Genomic DNA, 26,774 nt, shown 5'->3' on the forward strand with positions numbered 1-26,774 from the left:
ATAGCCGGAAATGAATTAATACAATGTATTTATTCATAAAAGCGCTTGGGAAATCGCTATACAAAGTGCTTTTTCAAGTGCTTAGTGATTTCCCTATACCTTCCATTGAGCCAAAGCGCTCAGAAAATGGTACAGGCAGCGCATTTGCAATTTCAAAGAATCCGAAACGCTCACATGTGAACACTCTCATAGGACAACGTTGCACAAGCACTTTTAGGGCGATTTCTAAAATTGCCAGCGCTTAATAAAATCCACAAACGCTCATAGTGTGAACAAGCTTAAGCCTGGTACACACTTTCAATTATGATTGGCCAATCACTGACCAATTTTACCACTTCCATGTAGTATGCGGGTCAACAGATATTGAATACTATGAGCAGATTGTGGAGGTAATCTCTTATACCAGGGTTTCTCAACATGCGGTACGCGTACCCCAGGGAGGACACAAGACCACTGCCGGGGGGTACGTACAGTTGCTAGTTACTTATTAAACTACACTTCCTTCTGCTCAGAGCTGCTATTTGCTATGTACAGCTCCCCTCCAGCTCCTGCAATGCAGACTGTTAATTTTTTGCTGATTAGATAACTAGAGGATCAGAGCAGAGAGAAACAAAAGCAGCACCCCCCTCCTTCCTTTCCAGGCATAATGAGCTCTTCCAGTACTCCTTCACCCCTCCCTCAGGAATGTGAGAAGAGGAGAGAGAGATACACATTACCACTTGCTACAATAGTGGAGACAGAGTGACAGAGCTGTGTGAGTTGGAGATGCTGCTTATGCTGACTATATGTGTGTGCTTACTATATGTGTGAGAGGTGTGTGTGTGTGTGTCTCACTTGGTGTGTGTGTGGTGTCTCACTTGGTGTGTGAGAGGTGTGTGTGTGTGTGTGGTGTCTCACTTGGTGTGTGTGTGTCTCACTTGATGTGTGTGTGTGTGTGTGTGTCTCACTTGGTGTGTGTGTGCGTGTATGTATGTACAGTGGTGTGAAAAACTATTTGCCCCCTTCCTGATTTCTTATTCTTTTGCATGTTTGTCACACTTAAATGTTTCTGCTCATCAAAAACCGTTAACTATTAGTCAAAGATAACATAATTGAACACAAAATGCAGTTTTACATGATGGTTTTTATTATTTAGTGAGGAAAAAAAACTCAAAACCTACATGGCCCTGTGTGAAAAAGTGATTGCCCCCCTTGTTTAAAAATAACTTAACTGTGGTTTATCACACCTCAGTTCAATTTCTGTAGTCACCCCCAGGCCTGATTACTGCCACACCTGTTTCAATCAAGAAATCACTTAAATAGGAGCTATCTGACACAAGAAGTAGACCAAAAGCACCTTAAAAGCTAGACATCATGCCAAGATCCAAAGAAATTCAGGAACAAATGAGAACCAAAGTACTGTAATTGAGATCTATCAGTCTGGTAAAGGTTATAAAGCCATTTCTAAAGCTTTGGGACTCCAGCGAACCACAGTGAGAGCCATTATCCACAAATGGCAAAAACATGGAACAGTGATGAACCTTCCCAGGAGTGGCTGGCCGACCAAAATTACCCCAAGAGCGCAGAGAAAACTCATCCGAGAGGCCACAAAAGACCCCAGGACAACATCTAAAGAACTGCAGGCCTCACTTGCCTCAATTAAGGTCAGTGTTCACAACTCCACCATTAGAAAGAGACTGGGCAAAAACGGCCTGCATGGCAGATATCAAGGCACAAACCACTTTTAAGCAAAAAGAACATTAAGGCTCGTCTCAATTTTGCTAAAAAAAACATCTCAATGATTGCCAAGACTTGTGGGAAAATACCTTGTGGACCGACGAGACAAAAGTTGAACTTTTTGGAAGGTGCGTGTCCTGTTAAATCTGTCGTAGAAGTAACACAGCATTTCAGCAAAAGAACATCATACCAACAGTAAAATATGGTGGTGGTAGTGTGATGGTCTGGGGTTGTTTTGCTGCTTCAGGACCTGGAAGGCTTGCTGTGATAGATGGAACCATGAATTCTACTGTCTACCAAAAAATCCTGAAGGAGAATGTCCGGCCATCTGTTCGTCAACTCAAGCTGAAGCGATCTTGGGTGCTGCAGCAGGACAATGACCCAAAAGACACCAGCAAATCCACCTCTGAATGGCTGAAGAAAAACAAAATGAAGACTTTGGAGTGGCCTAGTCAAAGCCCTGACCTGAATCCTATTGAGATGTTGTGGCATGACCTTAAAAAGGCAGTTCATGCTAGAAAACCCTCAAATAAAGCTGAATTACAACAATTCTGCAAAGATGAGTGGGCCAAAATTCCCCCAGAGCGCTGTAAAAGACTTGTTGCAAGTTATCGCAAACGCTTGATTGCATTTATTGCTGCTAAGGGTGGCCCAACCAGTTATTAGGTTCAGGGGGCAATTTCTTTTTCACACAGGGCCATGTAGGTTTTGAGTTTTTTTTCTCACTAAATAATAAAAACCATGTTTTAAAACTGCATTTTGCGTTCAATTATGTTATCTTTAACTAATGGTTAATGGTTTTTGATGAGCAAAAACATTTAAGTGTGACAAACATGCAAAAGAATAAGAAATCAGGAAGGGGGCAAATAGTTTTTCACACCACTGTATGTGTGTGGTGTGTGTCTCACTGTGTGGTGTGTGTGTGTGTGTGTGTCTCACTGTGTGGTGTGTGTGTGTGTCTCACTGTGTGGTGTGTGTGTGTGTCTCACTGTGTGGTGTGTGTAAATTGCCTGTGTTCTTATCACCCTGTGCCAACCTCAGCCAGCACCCTCACCTGTCCCTCACCACCTATCACCCTGTGCCAGCCTCAGCTAGCACCCTCACCACCTATCACCCTGTGCCAGCCTCAGCCAGCACCCTCACCACCTATCACCCTGTGCCAGCCTCAGCCAGCACCCTCACCTGTCCCTCACCACCTATCACCCTGTGCCAGCCTCAGCCAGCACCCTCACCTGTCCCTCACCACCTATCACCCTGTGCCAGCCTCAGCCAGCACCCTCACCTGTCCCTCACCACCTATCACCCTGTGCCAGCCTCAGCCAGCACCCTCACCTGTCCCTCACCACCTATCACCCTGTGCCAGCCTCAGCTAGCACCCTCACCACCTATCACCCTGTGCCAACCTCAGCTAGCACCCTCACCACCTATCACCCTGTGCCAGCCTCATCCAGCACCCTCACCACCTATCAACCTGTGCCAGCCTCAGCCAGCACCCTCACCTGTCCCTCACCACCTATCACCCTGTGCCAACCTCAGCCAGCACCCTCACCTGTCCCTCACCACCTATCACCCTGTGCCAACCTCAGCCAGCACCCTCACCTGTCCCTCACCACCTATCACCCTGTGCCAGCCGCAGCCAGTACCCTCATTCTCCCAAGTGTGTGTGTGTGTGTGCGAGTTTGCGCGCACGCTCGCCGGGGGTACTTTGCAGAGATGGAGTAGTAATAAGGGGTACTTGGTTTAAAAAAGTTGAGAAACACTGTCTTATACGACATGCGTGTGGTAAAATTGCTCAGTGATTGGATAATCATAATTGAAAGTGTGTAGCAGGCTGAATCAACACGATAGGCTGGCACCACTGCTAACTGTGATAAATGCATGTTTATTCAAAAAATCTGAAATGACATGATGATAAATAAGAATGGCTACAGTGCCAGCACGCTGTTTCATACCATTAGCTCTTTCTCAAGTAGAGATGGAGCGAACTGCAGATTTTGGGTTTGCGAACCGCGAAGTTCCGCAAAAGTTTGCAAACTCGGCGAACCGCAATAGACGGGCAGGCGAACTTGAAAAACTACAAACACTGTTTCTGTACTCAAAAGTGATGGTAAAGATGTTTCATGGAGTCTAACACCTGGAGGGGGGCATGGCGGAGTGGGATACACGCCAAAAGTCCAAGGGAAAATTACGGATTTGACGTATAGCAGGGTTATAATCCCTAAAGGGCAGTAATCACATTGCATTGCTAAATTGGAGGCATACAGTGCTTGAAAACATCTTGCGTGTGTAGACATGGATCAGGTAGTGTAAGTAGTGTACTGTTTCACACTGACAGACCAAACTCACTGTGTAACGCACCGGAAACAGCTGTTTGTGTAGTGACGGCCGTGCTGGACCGGTGCGCACAATGGCCAGAGTGCAGGCGATGGCGGTTTTCAAGCCCATATGGTCGGGCTGAGGTAGCTCAATGACAGAACAACAGTGACTGTCTAGCCGATCGAATTTGGTCTGTCCACAATGAAGCAATGACCTTATCAACACGCTCACACTCATATTTGTCATTGCTTCATTGTGATACGCAAGCCCCTTCACCGCGTCAAGGTAATGATCACGAAGGGGAATTTACTCATGTACATGACTTTTGTGTTGTTGTTACAGCTGCAGGGCAGCCAGAAAAATTAGGCAGGCATGTACATGCACCAGAAAAATTGTTCTTAAAAATTCAGGAATCCACCCGGAGTCCTGGACCCTGTTGGTGGTGGCGGTGAAGGCAGTCAAGCGGCCTGCAGGCAGAGATGCAGTGTGGGGACTGATCCTGGGACAGGCAGCAGCGGCCGGCAGGCAGGAAGGCAGGCAGCGATGCTGTGTGTGGAGAGTGGGACTGACTTAGTCTTCGGGCAGGCAGTAGCCCTCCGGGATCCATGCCTCATTCATTTTGATAAAGGTGAGGTACTGAACACCTTTTTTGACCTAGGCGACTTCTCTTCTCAGTGACAATACCTCCAGCTGCGCTGAAGGTCCTTTCTGACCGGACGCTTAAGCAGGGCAAGCCAGAAGTTGGATGGCAAATTGAGACAGCTCTGGCCACAGGTCAAGCCTGCGCACCCAGTAGTCCAGGGGTTCATCACTGCTCAGAGTGTCTATATCCGCACTTAAGGCCAGGTAGTCAGCTACCCGCCAGTCCAGGCATTGGTGAAGGGTGGATCCGGATGGGCTAAGGCGAGGGGTTGGACTAAAGAATGTCTGCATGTCCGACATCATCATGAGATCGCTGGAGTGTTCTGTCCTTGCCTGCGTGGACATGGGAGGAGGATTACTGGCAGTGGCACCTTTATTCCGTTGTGATGTGACATCACCCTTAAACGCACCGTACAGCATACTTGCCAGCTTGTTGTGCAAGTGCTGCATCCTTTCAGGCTAATTTGGTAACATCTCCGCCACTTTGTGCTTATACCGAGGGTGTAGTAGCATTGCCACCCAGTACAGGTCATTCCCCTTGAGTTTTTTTTATACGGGGGTCCCTCAACAGGCTGGACAGCATGAAAGACGCCATCTGCACAAAGTCGGATGCCAACCTACTATCCATCTACTCTTGCTCTTCCTCAGTGATGTCAGGTAAGTTCTCCTCCTCCCCCCAGCCACGAACAATACCACAGGAAAGTAGTTGGCCAGCACAAGCCCCCTGCGATGTTCTTCCGCCTCCTCCTCAAAAAAAACCCTTCTTCCTCATCTGACTCCTCTTCCCCACACAACTCTTCCTCCTCCTCCCCCCTCCTCTGTGCTGTCGCAGGTGTTGAGGAAACATCTGGTTCTGCTGATGATTGTTCCCACTCTTCCTCCTGTTCACGCTCCTCCACAGCTTGATCCACCACTCTACACACGGCACGCTCCAGGAAGAAAGCATATGGGATCAAGTCGCTGATGGTGCCTTTACTGCGACTCACCTGGTTTGTCACCTCCTCAAACGGACGCATGAGCCTGCAGGCATTTTGCATGAGTGTCCAGTACTTCCGCCAGAACAACCCCAGCTCCCCAGAGCATGACTTTTCACTGTAGTTGTATAGATACTGGTTGATGGCTTTCTCCTGTTGTAGCAGGCGGTCGAACATCAGGAGGGTTGAATTCCAATGAGTCGGGCTATCACAAATCAAGCGCCTCACTGGCAAGTTATTTCTCTGCTGGATATTGGCTAAGCGCACCATGGCCGTGTAGGAACGCCTGAAATGCCCACACACCTTCCTGGACTGCTTCAGGACCTCCTGTAAGCCTGGGTACTTGGACACAAATCTCTGAATTATAAGATTCAGCACATGTGCCATGCAGGGTACATGTGTCAACCTTCCCAAACTCAAAGCCGAAATGAGATTGCTGTCGTTGTCACACACCACGTTGCAGCTCTCCAGTTGGTGCGGGGTCAGCCACTGATCCACCTGTTTGTTCAGAGCAGCGAGGAGAGCTGCTCCAGTGTGACTCTCGACTTTGATGCAAGACATGTCCAAGATGGCGTGACACCGTCGTACCTGGCATGCAGCATAGGCCCTGGACAGCTGGGGAAGTGTAGCTGGAGAGGAGATCGCAGCATCAGTAGAGTAGCACTGCCACTCAGCTGAGGAGGAGGAGGATGATAGCGAAGAGGATGTAGCAGGAGGAGTAGGAGGAGAAGGAGAGGAGGTGGCAGCAGGCCTGCCTGCAAGCCATGGAGGTGTCACAACTAGGTCGGCTGCACAGCCACGTACTCCCTGCTTGCCAGCGGTCACCAGGTTGACCCAATGTGCTGTGTGAGTAATGTACCTGCCCTGACCGTGCTTTGCAGACCAGGCATCCATGGTCAAATGGACCCTTGACCCAACGCTGTGTGCCAGAGATGACACCACTTGCCTTTCAACTTCACGGTACAGTTTGGGTATCGCCTTTTTAAAAAAATAATTGCAGCCTGGTATCTTCCACTGCGGTGTCCCAATCGCCACAAATTTTCGGAAGGCCTCAGAGTCCACCAGCTTGTATGGTAACAGCTGGCGAGCTAACAGTTCCAAGCCAGCTGCCAGACGCCGGGCAAGGGGGTGACTTCTTCCGCTCAAAGATTTCCTTCACAAACACCTGGCTGCTGTGGGCAGAGGAGCAGGAACCGCTCAAGGTGAAAGGCAGAGTGGAGGAGGGTGGTGAAAGGAGTTGTATCTATATACGTTCATGTCAGATATCAGATGCTTTAGATTACTTCATTTCCTGGCGCCAGGACATAAGATGGTTAATCAGAACACACAGACACAGGAGATGTGAGCACAAATTATGCGGGTTCTTTATTACAGTTGCTTTCCTTATATCCTACTCAATACAGGATTTTGCTCATGCGCAGTATATCATCATATGTCACCATAATTACAGAAAGTCATGTGATTTACGAGAATTAACACAGTTCAATGATCACGGGGAAAACATGTTATTTATGACCTTCCAGGTGTCCCCATTTGGGGCATTTATGGGTTTTGCCCAGAGAGAAGAATTTGGCTATTCTCTACCTCATGCAGCCAGCTCTTCCTGCACAGATGTGTGTGGGTGGCTGATTCTTCTATAGACACATTAATATCACATTGATCAGATACATGTATGCTTGTATATGAAATTGATCTATATACTAATATATACATACATATATATATATATATATATATATATATATATATATATATATACACATATATACCTACATATCCTTTCAGTCCCCCCTTTGGTCATTTCTTCCAAAGGAAGAAGATGACCATACTAAAGCCAATACCTGAAGCAGGCAGAGCTAGCATCACAGTGGGCAAAATTTTGGTCGAAGTCTCCTAATGGTCAAAACACGAATAGCTATTTGGTAAAGTATTTCTACCAAAGAAAATGATTAACCAACCTGTAACCTTAAACAACCAATTAAATAATGTGACCAATCTAATGGTCAACACATCAGAAAAATCAGAAAAGAACCAAATCAGAAATTATTCAGGTAAAAACCCAATAATTATTTTTCCTGATGCAGATCAGAACTAAGAACATTTCTCTTTCCTGATGTGATCTAGTAAAGATCTTATGCAGACTACATGTGAGGGTACACTCATGTGTATAACTTAGCCTGCGCCAGAGATATTTCTCTTGCTACTGTAAGGATTGGTCACTTTACAGACCCACTGGACCTTCAGGGATGACCTAGAAAACCTAGAAATAATACTCTGTGATTTCTTTACCAGTACTGGCTTTGAATCTGGTCAGCCGCAATTAAAGACACACAGACAGATTGTGACTGATAAGCAGATTCAATGTATTGCCCTTGACCATTATATTTATACACAATTTTGTACATCCTATAGACATAGAAATTCCAGCCGATTTACATGATAAAAGATTTGCATGAGAAATGATTTACATGAATGGACTTTCCCAGCATAACATATGACATATCTCTGCAGGTGTTTATAGACAGTTAGAGTGGCACAATAAAAGTTTCCTGTAGAATGAAGAGATGGACAAAGATAAAACAGAATTGGAGAAGTGAGAATGCAGTGTAGCATGACAGGTACAATCTTCAAGCTCTAGCTAAACTAGAATCTTACACATTATACATGAATTCTAAGATGGCTGCAGAAAAGACAAAATGGCTGCCAGTGGATATACTTTTATGCTTATGCTTAAAATACCTTACAATTCCCTCCTTTTTAGACATTTTCCAAAGGAAAAATGGCTACACAGATTATGCTAATGTTGTCCCCTCCGGAGTAGAATCCTGGGGATGCAATCTAATTGTATCTTTATAAAAAAATCATACTAATGTCAATTATTTAGCCTTATACAGAACTAACATATCAGTGGGCAAGATTCTGGTCACAGTCTCCCAATGGACATATATAACCTGGCCTGCAGCAGGAATATTTCTCTTAGATCAATACAAGCTTATATCAGTACTTACTCCAAGAGAAGCTTCCATCTGCTCCTGTCTAGAAAAGGGCTTTTCTAAATACTAGGCCTTAGGTAGGCCAAGGTAAAAAAAAACCCTTATGATAGCAACTAGCTCATGCATAAGGTGGCCATATTTAGGAGAGGGTGGTTTTTGACTTTACAATTTAGTTTACAACCCGTTTGCGAGGTATGGCAGACCTTTCACCCTCCATCAGCCACTGTACTCCAAGCTATCTCTGTATCCTTTACTCAAAGTCACACACTCCTGTTAACCCAGGGGGTGGACACCAACCCAACTACAATCATACTCAGGTCTTAATGCCCAGAGTACAGAGGCTGAGATCAGAAATACAGGAGTACTGCCAGAACTCACCAAGCAAGTCAAAACGTAGCTACAGGCCTCAGTCCAGGACACATCTGTGAAAGGGAATACAGATCACAGCAAGAGACTAGGGAACAAGGCTGCATGAGACCATCAATATCTCTGGCCTTCCAATTATCCCATATTAAATATACCAATCCGGTTGCTCAAGGCAACTGTGTTGCTGTGAAATTGTAGTCCATCACACCAATCATACTGACCGAAGCCTGTTATGCTTGCTCAGACAAACAGATACAGCTCTGATTTAACAAGGGAAGGGAATGTTAGCTAATTGACTTTTTACCACAGTAATGGTAAATATCTATACAGACATACTACAAATCAAAGCAGAAAAAGATGTAACTAATAGCAACCGCTGCCAAAGATACTCTTTCTAGGTCAGGACTAACAGGACAACTGTAATGATGGCTACCTTCAGATTTAACCATACTAGAAGGACTTCTGCTAATCAAACATATGGACACTTCAACAACTATATTCACAATCAGGATAGGACAAAATATAATACTCTAGCAAAACTTAGCAAGACAACTATGGCCCACTTGAACCTACTAAAGACCAAGGTACCAAAAAATAGGAGACTTGTTCCCTGGAAATCGCCCACTGAGATCAGGCCTGCTGAATTATATGGGTCAGTAACAAATAAGCGTATGTATATAGATATATATATTTTACTGTCTGATAAATATACAGTTTTATAGTTATCTGGGTTGAAGAAAGAGGTGTGTACATAACGTTTAACCAAAAACGAAGCACCACACCGGCCCATTTCACTGCTGATCCAGAGGAAGGCAAAAACCCTTATAGGGAATAGTGTAATTAGCCCCAGAAAGGGAAAAATTCCTTCCCGACTCCAAAATGGCAATCAGAAAAAATCCCTGGATAATCAGCACTTGGCCTTATTTAGTAATTGAGATAAAAAAATATCAGCTCATTACATATCAACCCATTATCTAACTTACAAAAAACCCTAATTCTAATCTTTACTTAAAGGGAACCTTAACTGCCGTGTAAAAATAAATTCACTTACCTGGGGGCTTTCCCAAGCCTCCTGCAGCCGTCCTGTGCCCGCGCCGGTCCTTCGGTGCCCTCCGGTCTCCCTCCGCCGCTAAGTTTCGATTTCGGACGACTGCCAGTCGTCCTCGGGCCTCTTCCGCATTCCTCGTCGTAAACTGCAGTAAAGCGCGTCCGCATGACGCGTTTGGCGTCATGCGATGACGCGTTTGGCGTCATGCGGACGCGCTTTACTGCAGTTTACGACGAGGAATGCGGAAGAGGCCCGAGGACGACTGGCAGTCGTCCGAAATCAAAACTTAGCGGCGGAGGGAGACCGGAGGGCACCGAAGGACCGGCGCGGGCACAGGACGGCTGCAGGAGGCTTGGGAAAGCCCCCAGGTAAGTGAATTTATTTTTACACGGCAGTTAAGGTTCCCTTTAAAGAATGATATAGCAAAAATAAAGGCTTTTTACTATTCAGAAAGCATTAACCCATAATGTGACTTCCAACTAACTCTCCATCTAGAATATCCTTAATATCGTAGCCCACCCCTCTAGTACTGAACCAATAGAAGTTATTTTTAGATAAACCAAGGTTTTCCCCATAGCTACTATTAATAGCTTTCCTACGGGCCCAATACACATAAGAATGTCCCACAATCCATACAATCTTCTTGGGTCTGAGATCCAGATCTTGTTCCATTCTTCAACAGATGACACACGCAACTATGGAACTGATGAAAAGTCTCTTTTTGGGATTCAGGACTTAGTTGAACTATTTCACCCAAAACAGTGGATCCAGTAGAAAATCCTTCTGTAAAGATAGCCTCAGGATAGCCTCTGGTCCCTCTGGATGGATTCCTCTGGATGAATTACCTCCGGATGGACCCTGGTCAGGCAGTCAATTCTTATCCTCCTCAGGATAGATGTCTGGCAAGTTGTTTCTGAAAGAATAAAGAAAAATGTGCGAGCATCATATTTTTCCCAAAAATCCAATAAGTCATTTATTTTTCCTAATACTTGTAATACTAATATGATTCATACTCTCCACCATAAACTTCAAAACATACTTAGCGGATCTTTCTATGATCCTAACGGATCTCTCGCAATACCCCGTTCGCATGACGTCGTGTCGCTGTACCCGTGCGAGTATGTGACTCCATACATGGCAGAGAGGATAAATTCCCAATGAATTTTTACACCATAATGAATTCCCATTTTTCATTACAAGTCATACTCTCATTCCATCATACCTTCCACAATCATACCAAACCCTAAATAGTGATGTATTTAAAGAACTTAGGTGGCCCTAGTGCAATATCTACCTCACTACCCCTTCTTACTACACCACTACATGAAATGACATGACACAGATCACTAGGCCTGGGCAGGGCTGGACAAACATATGTATAGACAACAAACTAACATATTCCTCCTTTCCCCCATTTGACCATACATTAAAGTTATTTTAATGTCTGGTCAGAGTTAGTAAAAGGCTATATGGCATAATATGAGCAGGGTCACAGTACGGCGGGACAGTGGCCAGCACTGTCTCCCTGTAATAGGGTTGGGTCCCCTTTCAGATTTAAAGCTACAGACATACAAAGAACATCTATAATGTCTTTTTCCCCATAGTGCGCTTAAGGTAGACACACTTCTATAGGCACACATACAAAGAACAGCACTAGAGAGACTAGGCTGAGGCCTCCTTACTAAACAGACACTGAACTACAGAACTGAAATTAAAATCCTGTCAGAGGTAAAGCTTCTAATCAGTACACTATAAAATTAAACAGTGTATTTTTTCTCTCTGGAGTCTTCAGAACAGTGAAAAATCCATAAAATGATTGTCATACCAACATCAAATGATTCTGCAGTTTGTTAAAAAGTTCAAACACTAAAATAAGCTATTTTCCTAAGGATAAAAAATGTACTTATTTTCCTATGCTGAGTGTAAGGATTTAATTTAATTTAATTTAAGGGTTTTGGGCTTAAAAAAACATATATTCTTATTAAATACAGGAGATGACCACAAGAATGACTTGGACCCATATATGAAGCCTTAAATAGCGTTTCTGCTAAAGTATTATGCAGTGACAGCATACTACCCACAGAAACTCAGATACAGGAAATTCAGTGTTTTTATGCAAATCTTGCTGACGGATCTCAAAATTGCGTTCATAGTTTTACAAATCTACGATCAGATACAATATCTCCGTAACAGTGATACTTAGAATCATTTGAATCAGAATGTAGGCAGTTGCATTTTATTTTAACAATGTGGCTTGGAGGAGCATTTTTTCCCTTCTTCTCTCTGTGTGGCGCAGAGAGAGAGAGAGAGATTTATTTATAATGAGGACTTATTTCCTGTACTGGCGGAGCAGACCAACAAACGTGGAGGATTTTTATCAGAGGCTTTACAGAATGAGGCAGCATTTCAACAAAAAGTAGGTGTGTTTTTATATAAGATATCTATCTGTTAGGAGTTTTAATTAAAACATTCCCTATCAACATATGAGCAAAATTTTTTCCTCAAAATGTCTAGGAATGATCCGCATTGAACCACTGGATATAATATATGAATCCTATATGACTCTGAAATACAATGTTATTTCAGTAGTCCATAGAAATTCTGTTCAAATGAACACCACTAACTATTACTTTAAAAAAAATGTGATACAATTTCTAACTCTAATCACACATATTATGAGTCCAAGTGACAATTGCCATCATATCCATAAAGTTATTAAGTTGTACTAAAAACTCACTTCATTTTACACAAAAAACTATATTAACACGGTGGTGTAGCAACCAGTGCTTTCACTTTGTAATGTTACTCAAATCTCCTCCTGGTCAACATCTGCAGGGAGTCCGCATGTCCTCCCTGTGTCTGCATGGGTTTCCCCCAGGCACTTAGTTTCCTCACCCAAAAAAACACAGACAAATCAACCGGCTCCCCTCCAAATTGGCCCCAAACTATGATATATGATCTCACTATACTACCTATGAAAAAATATCAGAACCTCTTTTGGACACGATATAAAAAACTCCAAAAATCTATTCTGCAGTATGGGAAACTTCATCCATATACATATAGACCTGGGTGACAGTTGGTATCAGTGAATTAATCTAATTTAATCTAAGGACACTAAGTTTCAGGAGAATAATCATTCTCATTAAAAAAGCTTCCTATACTAGACTTTACTATACTAGACTTTTGGACTTATCTAGAGACTGCCACGTGTGTAGTGAACACGGAAGCAGGTATATTAAAGAAAGACACGGACAAAAAGGAATATATATAAATAAATTATTCACTGTTCCAAATACTCCAATAATATAACTCATAAAATTCCTTTCTACTCCTATATATACGTATATACATATGTATGTATACAGATATACTGTATATTCAGAAAGGCTTTTAAATGCATTTTTTTTTCCTTCTGCAAGAAAGAAACGTCAAAGTAATTAGTTCCTCATTTCTCTTGCTGGCAGAAGAAAAAACCCACAAGCAGGTGTTACGCGCAGCCACCCGGAAACACCAATAAAAAATGAATCCCTTGTCAAAGAACCGGATATATCTCGATACTTTTATTTCTAACTATTTCAAAATTACATCTGCATTTTTTCTAAAAATCATTACCCATAGGAGTGTGTATCTGTCTAATTAACTACTTGAGAATAAATAAATAATTTAAAGAAGTAATCTCCTAATGAGAAAGAAGAAAAGCTATTTTATGAGGCAGATATACCCATAGTTTCAACACATACTTTCACGGGTGAACTAAGGAGCTGCGGGCCCTGGGGTAGGTTTTACATTAGGGCCCCCCCCTCAAGAATTCTATACATAGCAATTGATACAGCGCGCCAAAACTTGCAAAGGACAAACACAGTGTCAGGGGTGCAAGAAGGGGATTGGGAACAGTGTGTTAAGGATTGTTACTGTTCAAAAAATCTATAGAAGTGATTATTACCACTACAGGACCAATAGAGAGCTAATACTGTGATAGAGATTGGACCCCTCGGGGCCCCTCTGAACCAAGGGCCCTGGTATGGCCACTACCTCTGTACCCCCTATTGATACGTCCCTGCGGATATTACCTCTCTACCATACATATCACAAGCATGTATTCCATACAATCTCTCAATTTACACACATATGTGTCAATTTGTACACGATACATATGAATACATTATTGATACATGTTATTGTATAACTATACCCTAATTTACAGGAATTACATTACTATATTTCTTAAATTTTTTCTCTTACAGAAAGACCTATGCAAAATGATACATGCATAATTCAGATAATTTCTGACGGTCAATGTACAAATTTCAGTATAACCAGATATTTGTTAAATTTGGCATCTGAAACCAGTTTTGTACGTACATAGAATTTATACTGTAGATTTTGATAATTTACCGTTCTTATCCGAATCTCATGAGTGTCTTTAATATTAATTTTACTAATCATCAGAAATACAGTAAGGATCTTATAACATCGCTGGCGCAAGTTATAGACGGAGAACAGACATAAACCACACATTACTAGTCAAGATTTACACACAAACAAGACAGACTTGGACATATATAATTCTAATCACCGTTAGACATAGTTCTTTAACTAATTGTATATGGATTGAACTATTACTCCTCTCTCCCCCCCCAAGGGAATGACAGCCCAAGACTAATATATTATATTATATTCTAACCAAGAATGAACAAAATATTTTTCTTCCAGATATTCTGGCAACACAAAGGTTCATAAATTTCATCTATATTAGGGATTGGGATAGGAAACATTTTGACAATATTTTGACCCATTGATCTAATTTCAGTTTTATACTATAATTTATTGGCCCTCTATTAAATCTATGTGTCAAATACAAATATAAGATATTGCCGTACCAATAGACAATTCTTATCTAGATAAATTATAATTTATATATTTTTCAAATTTATTAACACTATTTTTATCAATAACTAATATTTATCAATAATTCTATCTATAATTCTCATCTCATGAGAACAAAACAAACTTTGTCTAGGGATTTTATCGTTCTACAACCTCACTAAACCCAAACTGTTTCTTAGAATTGAATAACTTTTTTCTTAACCTTACTAATAAAACAGATTATTATTTACAAAACAAACACAGACAAATAATCTAAAACATCTGAATCTTATCTGACATTATAAAAACCTTACAAAAATAACCTATAATAAACCCATTCAAAACCTAAGAAGAACTACAAGTACCCAGAAATCCATACCATATGGTGCCCTGTTCATTACCCAAATGAACTCTATTTTCTTGCCAAAAGAAAATTTATTGAAGTTGATCAGACTTCAAATTTGTTAGATTTTTCCCAAAAAATCTACATTTCCCTTAGACCTACTAAGAGAACTATAATAGACTTACCAAAAGTCTACCTTCTCCCTAATAATTTTTTTTTTAATTTAAACTAAGGCCTTCTAAAAACCTTATAATCTATATAATTAAAATTATACTATCAAAAAACACAAACTCCAAAACCGGATTCGTTTTGGTATCAACAGAAATTTCACATAAATAATATAGACACCTCTCTCTTTAAGAAAAAACAAAAAGAGAAGTATAGTCATATTACTTACGTGAACTCTGAAGAAGACCATCCGCGGCGAGCCCCCAGCTGAAAGGAGTTGTATCTATATACGTTCATGTCAGATATCAGATGCTTTAGATTACTTCATTTCCTGGCGCCAGGACATAAGATGGTTAATCAGAACACACAGACACAGGAGATGTGAGCACAAATTATGCTGGTTCTTTATTACAGTTGCTTTCCTTATATCCTACTCAATACAGGATTTTGCTCATGCGCAGTATATCATCATATGTCACCATAATTACAGAAAGTCATGTGATTTACGAGAATTAACACAGTTCAATGATCACGGGGAAAACATGTTATTTATGACCTTCCAGGTGTCCCCATTTGGGGCATTTATGGGTTTTGCCCAGAGAGAAGAATTTGGCTATTCTCTACCTCATGCAGCCAGCTCTTCCTGCACAGATGTGTGTGGGTGGCTGATTCTTCTATAGACACATTAATATCACATTGATCAGATACATGTATGCTTGTATATGAAATTGATCTATATACTAATATATACATACATATATATATATATATATACATATATACCTACATAGCCTTTCAGGTGGCTGTGAAGATGCAAGGGATAAAGCGGCTGAAGATGCTGCACTTGAAGGAGGAATAAGAGGCAGAGGGTGGCTTTGCTTGTGTGTGCTGATTTTTCTCAGGTGGTCATCCCATTGCTGTTTGTGCTTCTTCATCAGGTGCCTTCGTAAGGCAGTTATTCCCTACGTGGGTCTTGGTCTTTCCACGACTCAATTTTTGGTGGCAGAGAGTACAGATGGCATCACTCTCATCTGAGGCAGACACAGAAAAAAATTTCCACACCGCTGAGCCCTGGGATTATGGCACTTTGGTGGTGGCGGCAGCAGCTGACCCTGAAGGGCATGTTGGCTGGCTGTACATAGGTGGCGACACATGCCGCCGGATACTTCCACCAGCTGTTTCTGACGACAAGCTCCCTCTGTTTCTTACAGCAACTCGTCTCCTCCTCCTCCTCTCTGACTCCCCCTCTGAACAGTCCTTCTCTTCATCTTGTCTATTGGGATGATTGGGTACCCATGTGACATCCATGGCAGTATCATCATCATCATTATCCTCAGCTTTGCTTGTATCAGACACCTCCAAAACTGCACCAACAACAGGTACTTCATCACGCCTAACTCAGACATATGAGGTGGTGTAACTTGCTTAGCGCCTTCATCTTGTAACAATAATGGCTGTGAATCAGTTAATTCCCCACCAAATAACTCCTCCGAACTATCAAATGGAGCGGATTTGGTGCTAGTAGTAGCAGTGGTGGCTGCCAGTGCCGGCCGAGTGTTAAAGGATACCCAAAGTGACATGTGACATGATGAGATAGACATGTGTATGTACAGTGCCTAGCACACAAATAACTATGCTGTGTTCCTTTTTTTCTTTCTCTGCCTGAAAGAGTTAAATATCAGGTATGTAAGTGGCTGACTCAGTCCTGACTCATACAGGAAGTGACGACAGTGCGACCCTCACTGATAAGAAATTCCAACTATAAAACACTTTCCTAGCAGAAAATGGCTACTGAGAGCATGAAAGAGATAACAAGGGGAATTTCTTATCAGTGAGGGTCACACTGCAGTCACTTCCTGTCTGAGTCAGGACTGAGTCAGCCACTTACATACCTGACATTTAACTCTTTCAGGCAGGGAAAGAAAAAAAGGAACACAGCATAGTTATTAGTGTGCTTGGCACTGTACATACCCAAGTCTATCTCATCATGTCACAAGTCACCTCGGGTATCCTTAAAGTGGGGTGCCAGAATCAGAGCAGGAGGAGTAAGATATGTCACGGTTCCGTGCAGAAGCTGAGGAAGATGAGGTGTTCTGTGTTAAATAGTCAAGTACATCCTGACAATCTTGGGGGTTGATGGCATGTGCCTTCTTCTGAACATTGTAATTTGGTTGAGGGCCGCACAAAATCACGTCAGCATGACCTCGGACAGACCTGCCGGGTGGCCTGCCTCTGCCTTTGCCTTTTTTTGTCCATATTGTCCATCGCACAGATGCAGTGAAAAGGTATACACTGAATGTGCTGGGCCTGGCACAGTATAGCAATTAGCAAGGGTCTGCTGCAACACACAGGGCTGTAATATGCAGTGCCAATGGCACAAATGTGCAGTCACACACAGACTCAGTGAAAGGTACTGACTGCTGGTATTTTATGTGCATTCACACACATATGCACTGAAAGGTATACACTGAATGTGCTGGGCCTGGCACAGTATAGCAATTATATAGCACTATAATATGCAGTGTCAATGGCACAAATGTGCAGTCACACACAGATGCAGTGCAAGGTACTGACTGCAGGTATTTTATGTGTAGTCACACAGATGCACTGAAGGTATACACTGTCTGAATGTGCTGGGCCTGGCACAATAGCAATAAGCAAGGGCCAGCTGCGAGATACACAGGGCTAGCTGTATATGCAGTGGTGGCACACAGACAGAAAAAAAAAAAAACAGATCACAAGAACATAACCCTTCAAAAGAGCTGTTTTGGTGGTACTTTTCAGAAACAAATATGAGCAAGGAGCAAGCTAACAAGAGCCTAACTAAGCTTTCCCTATATCTGCAGCAGCAGCCAGCAATCTCTCCCTTCTCTCACTACAGGCAGCAGACAGAGTGAGGAAATGGCCAACACTGCTGCCTGTTATAAGGGGGGGAGGAGCTCCAGGAGGGAGTGCAGCCTGACTGGCTGCCATGTGTCTGTGATGTAGAGGGTCAAAGTTTAGCCTAATGATGTAGTATAGGGGGCGGGTCGAACTTGCTTAAAGTTCGCGGTTTGCTGCAAATGCGAACCACCGGGGTTCGGCGAACCGTTAGGGCCATCTCTATTCTCAAGCTGTTTTGCCATAGGTACAGCAAAAGCAAGGACCAAGTCACTTTATATAGCATACATTAATCTAAAACACCAATCAGCTTAAACCCCTAGTACCGATTAGATTATCATAAATGCAGGACAGACCTTATTGAAAAGTCCCTTCATTTCTAGGCTTGGCACACACAAAGGCTACTCAACATTTCTGTAAAATCATTGAAAAAATGTGTTAGTTTGTACATGTATTTCAGACGGAGTAAGGCTACTTTCACAGTAGGACGTTAGGTTTGATGCGACGTTAAGGTCGCACAACGTGGCCCTAACGCAACGCATATACACTTTCACAGTGCAACGTTAAAGTCGCAGGTTAGCAAATGTATTTACTATGGAGCAAAAATGGCGCATGCGGAACATTTTAAAAAAGAAAAAAAACATTACTGAGCATGTGCATCACACATAATGCAGCAGATTCATTGCTAAACGTACAGCATGCAGCACTTTCTAATAACGCTACACGTTACACACTAACGCAACGTGTGCACTGTGAATGTCGCACGGACTATGCATTGCTGTACGTTACTCTGCGATATAATATTTTCTAACGTGCGACTTTAACTTCGCCCTGTGAAAGAGGCCTAAAAGATCTTCTAGTAAAAGATCATCTCTGTATCCACATAATAATAATAGTAATACACATTGTTTTTCTAATTATTGATGTTAATGAATGTAAAGAAAATCAGTTATTTATTAGATCTTAAAAAAAATGTGTTTATTGTTAGCATGGTGATTCCATAAACTGCAGCAGCCATGTGACTATCACTGTGGGAGGAGCCAGAGGCAGGGATAATCTTGCTCCGCCTGTGATTGACTTAAAAAATGGAGGGAAACAGCAGCCAATGAGTTGCATGTCTGTGAAGGTTATATGTGACAACAGTGCTCTCCCCAAACCCGATCAGCCAATTGCTTCGCCCAGCTAATTTTGCCTGGCTGTTATCAGCTCTCTTCCTCACCCAAATCCTATCAGAACCAACCTGAAAATGCTGCAAACCTGAATCATGTTATTCAGGCAGCATCCTCTATGGGGCTGTATACTGGTACAGCAGACATTTTTTCTCACACTTTCTGCTGCTGACATGCATCGGGGAGAGCTACTAACATGTGTTCCGCCTCTCATCCTCGTTAATATTCACTGCAGTTCTAGCTGCCCCGCCTCCTCGTGCTGCTGCAGTGACCGAAGTAACCTGTTCTTATGTCTGAGAAAAGCCTTCTGTGATATGTGTGTGTTTCTGTGTGTGTAGTGCAGCGCTGGGCAAACTACGGCCCGCGGGCTCATCCGCTGGTCCTCCGGCCTGCCGACAGTTGTGAATGGGTGGCGGGGAATTTGAAACTCACCTCAGCGTCTACTCCAGTGTTTCGTCCCCATGGAAGCAGGGAATAACATTACACGCTGGCATGTCCCGACATCATGTCATGTGACCTCCTGTTGCCATGGAGACGCAAAACTGGAATCGGCGCTGATGTGAGTTTCAAATGCCGCCAGCTCACAACCGCAGGGAGGGGTGGAATTTGAGGAATGTGGCCCGCTTAAAGTGTGCCCAACCCTGGTGTAATGTGTGTGTGTGTTACTGTGTTTTTCTCTGTGTAATGTGTGTGTGTGTGTGTGTGTGTGTGTGTGTGTGTGTGTGTGTGTACGCGTGCGTGCGTGTGTGTGTGCGCACGTACGTGTTTCTCTGTGTGTACTGGGGCCCTTGGCTATTGCCCGGTTGCCCTTATTAAAGCATCAGCGTTGGATTTCCTTGTCCCGCTACACCCAGGTTCATTTTCCTGCCACCCAGCTGGCAAAAATTTCTGAAGTTTCTGGGGAGAACACTGGACTGGTTAGCAAAATTGTTGCCAGGTGAGCACAGCCAATCAGTGATGAGCAGCTCCCTCCAGTCACTCCTCAGCAGAACATTTTGGGGTGTCAATAGGAGCTGAGCAGATATCTTACTGACACGTTGGGGTGTCCTGGTGGACATTAGAGGGGTTTCTGCATTAGTGCAGGGTACATATCTGTGGAGATTCTGGTCCATATGCAATTATCTTTTTCTCCTGAGTTTTCTCCTAGATGAGATTTTGAAACTTGTCAATAAAATGTCTTCTAAAACACAAGGAAGCAAAAAAATACTCAAAATAAATTTGATAATACTTTTCACCTACTTTTTGGTACTTTTTCCATTGGAAAGTGCTGAAAAGTTATTCTAAATCTAAGATGAAAATGTACCTCCTGGGAGGAAACTCAGGTGAAAAAGTTAATTTCATATGGGCCCAGGGCCGGTGCTACCATAGAGGCAAAGGAGGCAATTGCCCCAGGGCCCCAGAGCCTGTAGGGGCCCCCAGTGACTACAAGAGGAAAAAAAAATGTTCAAAAAAAACCTTATAGTTTTTGAGAAAATCGATTTTAAAGTTTCAAAGGAAAAAAATACACATTTAAAAACCCGCCGACTTTAACGGTTAATAGCAAATCCACCTTAAACGCTAGAAACCCTAAATTTGCAGGATATGTTATGGAGATCATTAGGAATAAGAGGAAAAAAGACCTTATAGTTTTTGAGAAAATCGATTTTAAAGTTTCAAAGGAAAAAAGTATACTTTTAAAGAGACACTGAAGCAAAAAAAAAAAATGATGATATTATGATTTGTATGTGTTGTACAGCTAAGAAATAAAGCATTAAGATCAGATATATCAGTGTAATTGTTTCCAGTACAGGAAGAGTTGAGAAACTCCAGTTGTTATCTCTATGCAAACAATCCATTAAGCTCTCCGACTAAAGGTGCCCATACACTCGTCAGATTGGCAGCAGATAGATAAGAAATGCATCTGATGATCTATCTGATGCGTTTTTAGAACATTTTTTACCAGGATAGAATTCCAATAGATTTCAGTTTGAAATCTATTGAAATTCGATCTGATGGCATTTTTTTGCCATCAGATTTCCATTAAGGCCAATGCAAACTGATAAGCAATCTCATCAGATCGACCTAAATTTTCCACCCTGCCAGTTCGATGGAAATCGATCGAAATCGATCGAAATCGGCCATCGATTGGTCGATTGGCCAACCGATTTGCAATCGATCGATTGATCGATCGATCGGGATCGATCGGTCGGCCAGAAAATCGGCTGAGTGTATGGGCCCCTTAAGTTAGTCGTGGAGAGGGCTGTTATCTGACTTTTATTATCTCAACTGTTCCTGGACTGTTTACTTTTCCTCTGCTAGAGGAGAGGTCATTACTTCACAGACTGCTCTGAAAGACTCATTTTGAATGCTGAGTAGTGTGTAATCTGCACATATTATAGAATGATGCAATGTTAGAAAAAACACTATATACCAGAAAATAAAAGTATGAGAATATTTTCTTTGCTGCTAATCTTCTAGTAATTATTCATAGTACACAACCAATTCACTATATCATATTTTTTTTCGCTTCAGTGTCTCTTTAAATGCGGTAAATGTCACTTTTAGTAGCAAACCTAACGGTAGTGTAATTTTACATGCATCAAAAGAAAGAGCAATGAATTTCCTGACTGGGTTTCCAGGGGGTCCATACGCAGTACGTATGGACCTCCTGGAAACTCCTCCGCAGCTGCATCGCTTTGGCCAGGGATCGCTATACAGCCGCAATATGGCTGTATGAAGATCATTGGCATTTTTTCCTATTTTCCCAATTTTTTATTTTTTTTTAATGTTTAGAATTTGGGAATTTTTTTTTTTTTTAATTATGTGGGGTCCCCCCTCTTGAAACTTTTTAACCCCTTGTCCCCCATGCAAGCTGGGATAGCCAGAATGTGGAGCTCCAACTGATTGGGGCTTCACACCCTGACTATACCAGCTGCAAAAAAGGTCCCCTAATGCCGATTTTTGTTCCGGGGTATCTGTTTGGGAGCCCCCCAGGTTTATTTTGTCCTGGGGCCCCATTGTTGCTAAAACCGGCCCTGTATGGGCCGCTGTGTCATTGTATATAGAGAGTGCTGTGCTGTATATGCTCTGTATACACATAATGTATATATTCCCCTCCCCCATATCATACATCCCCCCCCTTTACCCGCACATGTCACACACATAACAGCACACGCTCTGCTCCCGTGTAACATGTTGTGTGCTGTCTGCAGGGATCCATATTGTGCAGCTGATGGAGGGCTGTGAGCTGAGAGATGACGGCAGCACTGCGGGGTATGAGCAGCACGGATATGACGGCAGAGATTTCCTGTATCTGGACACACAGAGAGGGCTGTGGATCCCGGCCATGCATGAGGCTCAGATCACCACACAGAGATGGAACAGCCCGGAGGTCAGAGAGGGGGAGAGACAGAAGAATTATGTGGAGAATGAATGTATTGAGTGGCTGAAGAAATACATCAACAATGGGAGAGAAGATCTGGAGAGGAGAGGTGACTGTGCATATTACACAATATACATGCTGTATGAGTCCACAATATACACAAGGGTGCTGTATACATAATATATACACGGTATAGGTATACAGTATACACTATATATCAGCCTTTCTCAATCTTTTTACCCTGGAGGAGCCCCGCAAACAATTTTTTGATCTCTGGGAACCCCTGCATTTATTTTGCAGGAGGCGTGGTCTTTAAAAATAGGGTAGACTGTTTATTTCACTACCCCCTATTACACTGCCACTCATTATACTGCAGGCGTAAGATCGCGTGATAACTGCTGTGATACCAGTTACCACGCTTTAGTGAGTCGAGCTCTAGGTTCCGGTTGCAGAACACAATTCGTGGTCCGGCAAACAGATCCGTGCTGCCCTTCGCAGCATACGTTTCAGATCCATTTGTGTTTTAAAAAAAGAATCCCCCAGCCCTGGCCGTGGGGGGGGGGGGGGGGGGGGGAGCTGCCGAACTGGAGTGGGTAGCAGCCAGGAAGGGAGCAGCGGGCACAGTGGCGGGGAGGGGGGTCGGACCCCCCTTTCTCACCTGAGTCCCCGTCCCCTCTCCCCTCCACTCTATACTTCAGTGGGTGGCACACGGTGGAAGGAAGTAAGGGAGGTAATTGCTTCCCCGCTCGCTGCATTACAATTACATTTGCGCAAATAGCTGGAGGGGGAGCGGGGACCGGGGGACCCGGGTGAGGGGGGAGGGGGGGTCCAACCTCCTCTACCCCGCTGTGCCTGCTGTTCCCTTCCTGGCTGCTACACCCCCCAGGCTACCTGGGGACACCTATGGGGGGTGACGTAGAGGGGAGGAGCAGGCAGTAGGCAATACCGGAGCTCCCTCTGTTTTTGTGTACAAAATAGCCTGTGATGAAGCGCAGATCTCTTGCTCCTTTAACTGCCTTTCTGAGAGAACAACAACTAGCCTACAAATGGGGTTTTCCTACCAAGCTTCTCCTTCCCCACGGCAGTAAAGTCCACCCCATCTCCTCACTGGAACAAGGAGTTTCCTTTTTGCGCTCCATAGGCCAGCAGGTCTCCCTGGCTCAACTAGAGACATACCGAAAGCATCCTCCCCATAATCTTCCTCGCACCTGGCGCACCAAAACCTGAAAGGCTGGGATGTGACCCCCCTTCTTTGGGCCAACCTCTTGGTCATGTGCTACTTTCTATCTCAAGCTAGATTGCTTGTCTGATACCCCCCCCTCTCAGCGTGTTCCTGGTTATGCCGCTGAGAGTTCCTGGGCCCTATAGTGTTGGGACAGTTTGGAGAGATTGCCCAGTGATTTTGTTCTGCCTGACTATTATGTTTGCTAAGTTCAATGGTTTATACAAATTTTTTTGTTGTTGTTTTTTTTATTATTCTTTTATCCACAGTCGAGTTTACCTTATCTTTTCAAGAGTCCTGAATATAGTGTTTTTCGCTCTAAGTTCCATATCTGACAATTTGATGCTTACAGTTACAACTTCACTATGCCTAGATCATTTAACTTAGTCACACACAATGTCCAGGGGTTAAACGAGCCAGTTAAACGCAGGAAGGCCTTTCAACATTATCAGAGCCTTAAAGCCTCAATTCTCTTTCTTCAAGAGACTCATTTTGTTCAATCCAAGGCACCCACATTTCTTCATAGATCATACCAAAGAGCCTATTATGCCTCATTCACTAAAAAAGCTAGGGGAGTGGCTATAGTTTTTCATAACTCAGTTTCGTTTACTCTTATCGATTCCTTTTTTTTTCAGCGCTGCGTAATATGTTGGCGCTTTATAAATACAATAAATAATAATAATAATAATAATAATAATAATTCCTTTGTGGACCCGGAGGGTAGGATTTTAATTCTTAAGGGTATCCTGGAAGGGAAAACAGTTACACTGACCAACTGTTACGCTCCTAATGCCTCTAAAACTGCTTTTGTCCAACTTCTGTCCTCTCAGTTAGATAGACTGACATCATCACATCTGATTATTTCAGGAGACTTCAATGCAGTAGCTAATCCGCATTTAGATAGATCGGTTCACACACCATTTGCCCAGACATTTCCGAGAAGACTCACTAGACTTCTTTCGAGATCCAGTGTCATTGATATATGGAGAGCACATAATATTGGATGCAGGCAGTATACTTTTTTTTCACATCCCCGACGGTCCTATGCCCGGCTGGATTATATATACTTATCTTCAATACTTGCCTCCAACTCCTCCTCCTCAGATATTATCACATGCAGCTGGTCTGACCATCATATGGTTCAGTCCTCATTGGTAGGTTTTGGACTACCCTTCAATCCTAGCAACTGGAGACTCAATGACTCTCTATTGGCAGAAGAATCGGATAGATTGGCTGTGTTGGGCGAGTTGGAGGAATATTTTTTCTTTAACAATGATGACAACACCTCCCCTATCCTCAGATGGGCAGCACACAAACCGGTTTTAAGAGGCGTTCTTATAGCTAAGGCGGCCCGGGCAAAACGACTTAGATCACAAAAGATCCTCACTTTATCATCGGAACTTGACCTGCTCTATAAACGTCACTTTAGATCTATGACCAGCGACGTTCTACATGCGATAAATCTAAAACGAACCGAACTAAACTCTATATTAGACAGTTCTCACGCTAAAGCATTGAAGTTTTCTAAGGCTAAATTCTTACTGAGAGGCAATAATCCCTCTACTCAATTTGCTCGTAAGCTTAATCAATATTATAAACCCCCTCATGTTTATCAATTGAAAGGTCCTGGAGGTATAGAGGAAGTTCTACCCCCCAAGGTTTTAAAAATCTTCGAAGATTATTATCAAAACCTTTTAGGCACAGAAGTCCCATCCAATAATGCCGAACTTAAATCATGGCTGAACACTCTTCATTTACCCACTTTGTCAGCTGAGCAACTAAGTTTACTTAATGCCCCGATTACAACTGCAGAAGTTCTGGCTTCCATTAAATCTCTTAGGTCCTCTACTGCTCCGGGTCCAGATGGGTTCTCTCCTCTGTATTACAAGAAGTTCGCCAATGTCCTATCGCTGCCCCTATCCTCGACGTTCAATGCCATTCTCAAGGGAGACAAACTCCCGGCCGAAATGCTCATGGCCAACATGACCCTGATCCCTAAACCAGATGCTGACCACTTTTCTCCTGCAGGTTATCGTCCTATTTCTATCCTTAATAATGACATAAAGCTATTTGCCAAAATTTTGGCTCTTAGACTGGGATCCATGGTGGGTGACCTCATAGATTCTACTCAGACAGGATTTATCCCGGGCAGACAAGGCTCTGATAATGTTAGACTAGCAGCTAATATCCTTCAAGATGCTGAACTCAAGAAGTCCAGATTTTTAATGCTAGGTCTTGATATAAGTAAGGCATTTGATTCAGTGGGATGGCAATATTTAACCTCCGCTCTAGAGGGCTTTGGCCTGACTGGTCCTATAATTACTGCTGTTTCAGCTTTATATGATTCCCCGTCCACTGTCATTCGCATTCCTGGAGCTTCTTCTACTCCTATTCGCCTCCAACGGGGTACTCGTCAGGGATGCCCTCTCTCCCCACTACTATTCGCACTTGCGTTAGAGCCTCTAGCGGTGGCGATTAGACGGCACCCTGATATATACGGGTATGGTACAGATAATGTGAAATTGACCCTATATGCTGATGACGCTCTTCTGTTCCTAACCAGACTTTTGACATCTTTACCTAATTTGTTTCAGCTGTTAGATCTCTTTGCCAATTTCTCAGGTTTAAAAGTTAACCCATCCAAGTCCACAGCCCTTCCGATTAATTTATACCCTCAAACGATCAATTGGTTAGATTCAAACTACGG

General features: G+C 43.0%; 1 protein-coding gene across 1 annotated transcript in view; it reads left to right on the forward strand.

Moving 5' to 3' along the window:
* The window catches only part of LOC137528714 (class I histocompatibility antigen, F10 alpha chain-like), a 157,411-nt gene that overhangs the window by 93,430 nt on the left and 37,207 nt on the right, over positions 1-26,774 (forward strand). Inside the window, exon 3 of the mRNA XM_068250224.1 lies at positions 22,676-22,954. Within this exon, the coding sequence (XP_068106325.1) occupies positions 22,676-22,954 (279 nt within the window). The remainder of the gene's footprint in view (positions 1-22,675; positions 22,955-26,774) is intronic.

The sequence above is a fragment of the Hyperolius riggenbachi genome, chromosome 8 (assembly GCF_040937935.1).
Source record: "Hyperolius riggenbachi isolate aHypRig1 chromosome 8, aHypRig1.pri, whole genome shotgun sequence".
In the NCBI taxonomy this organism is placed as follows: Eukaryota; Metazoa; Chordata; class Amphibia; order Anura; family Hyperoliidae; genus Hyperolius; species Hyperolius riggenbachi.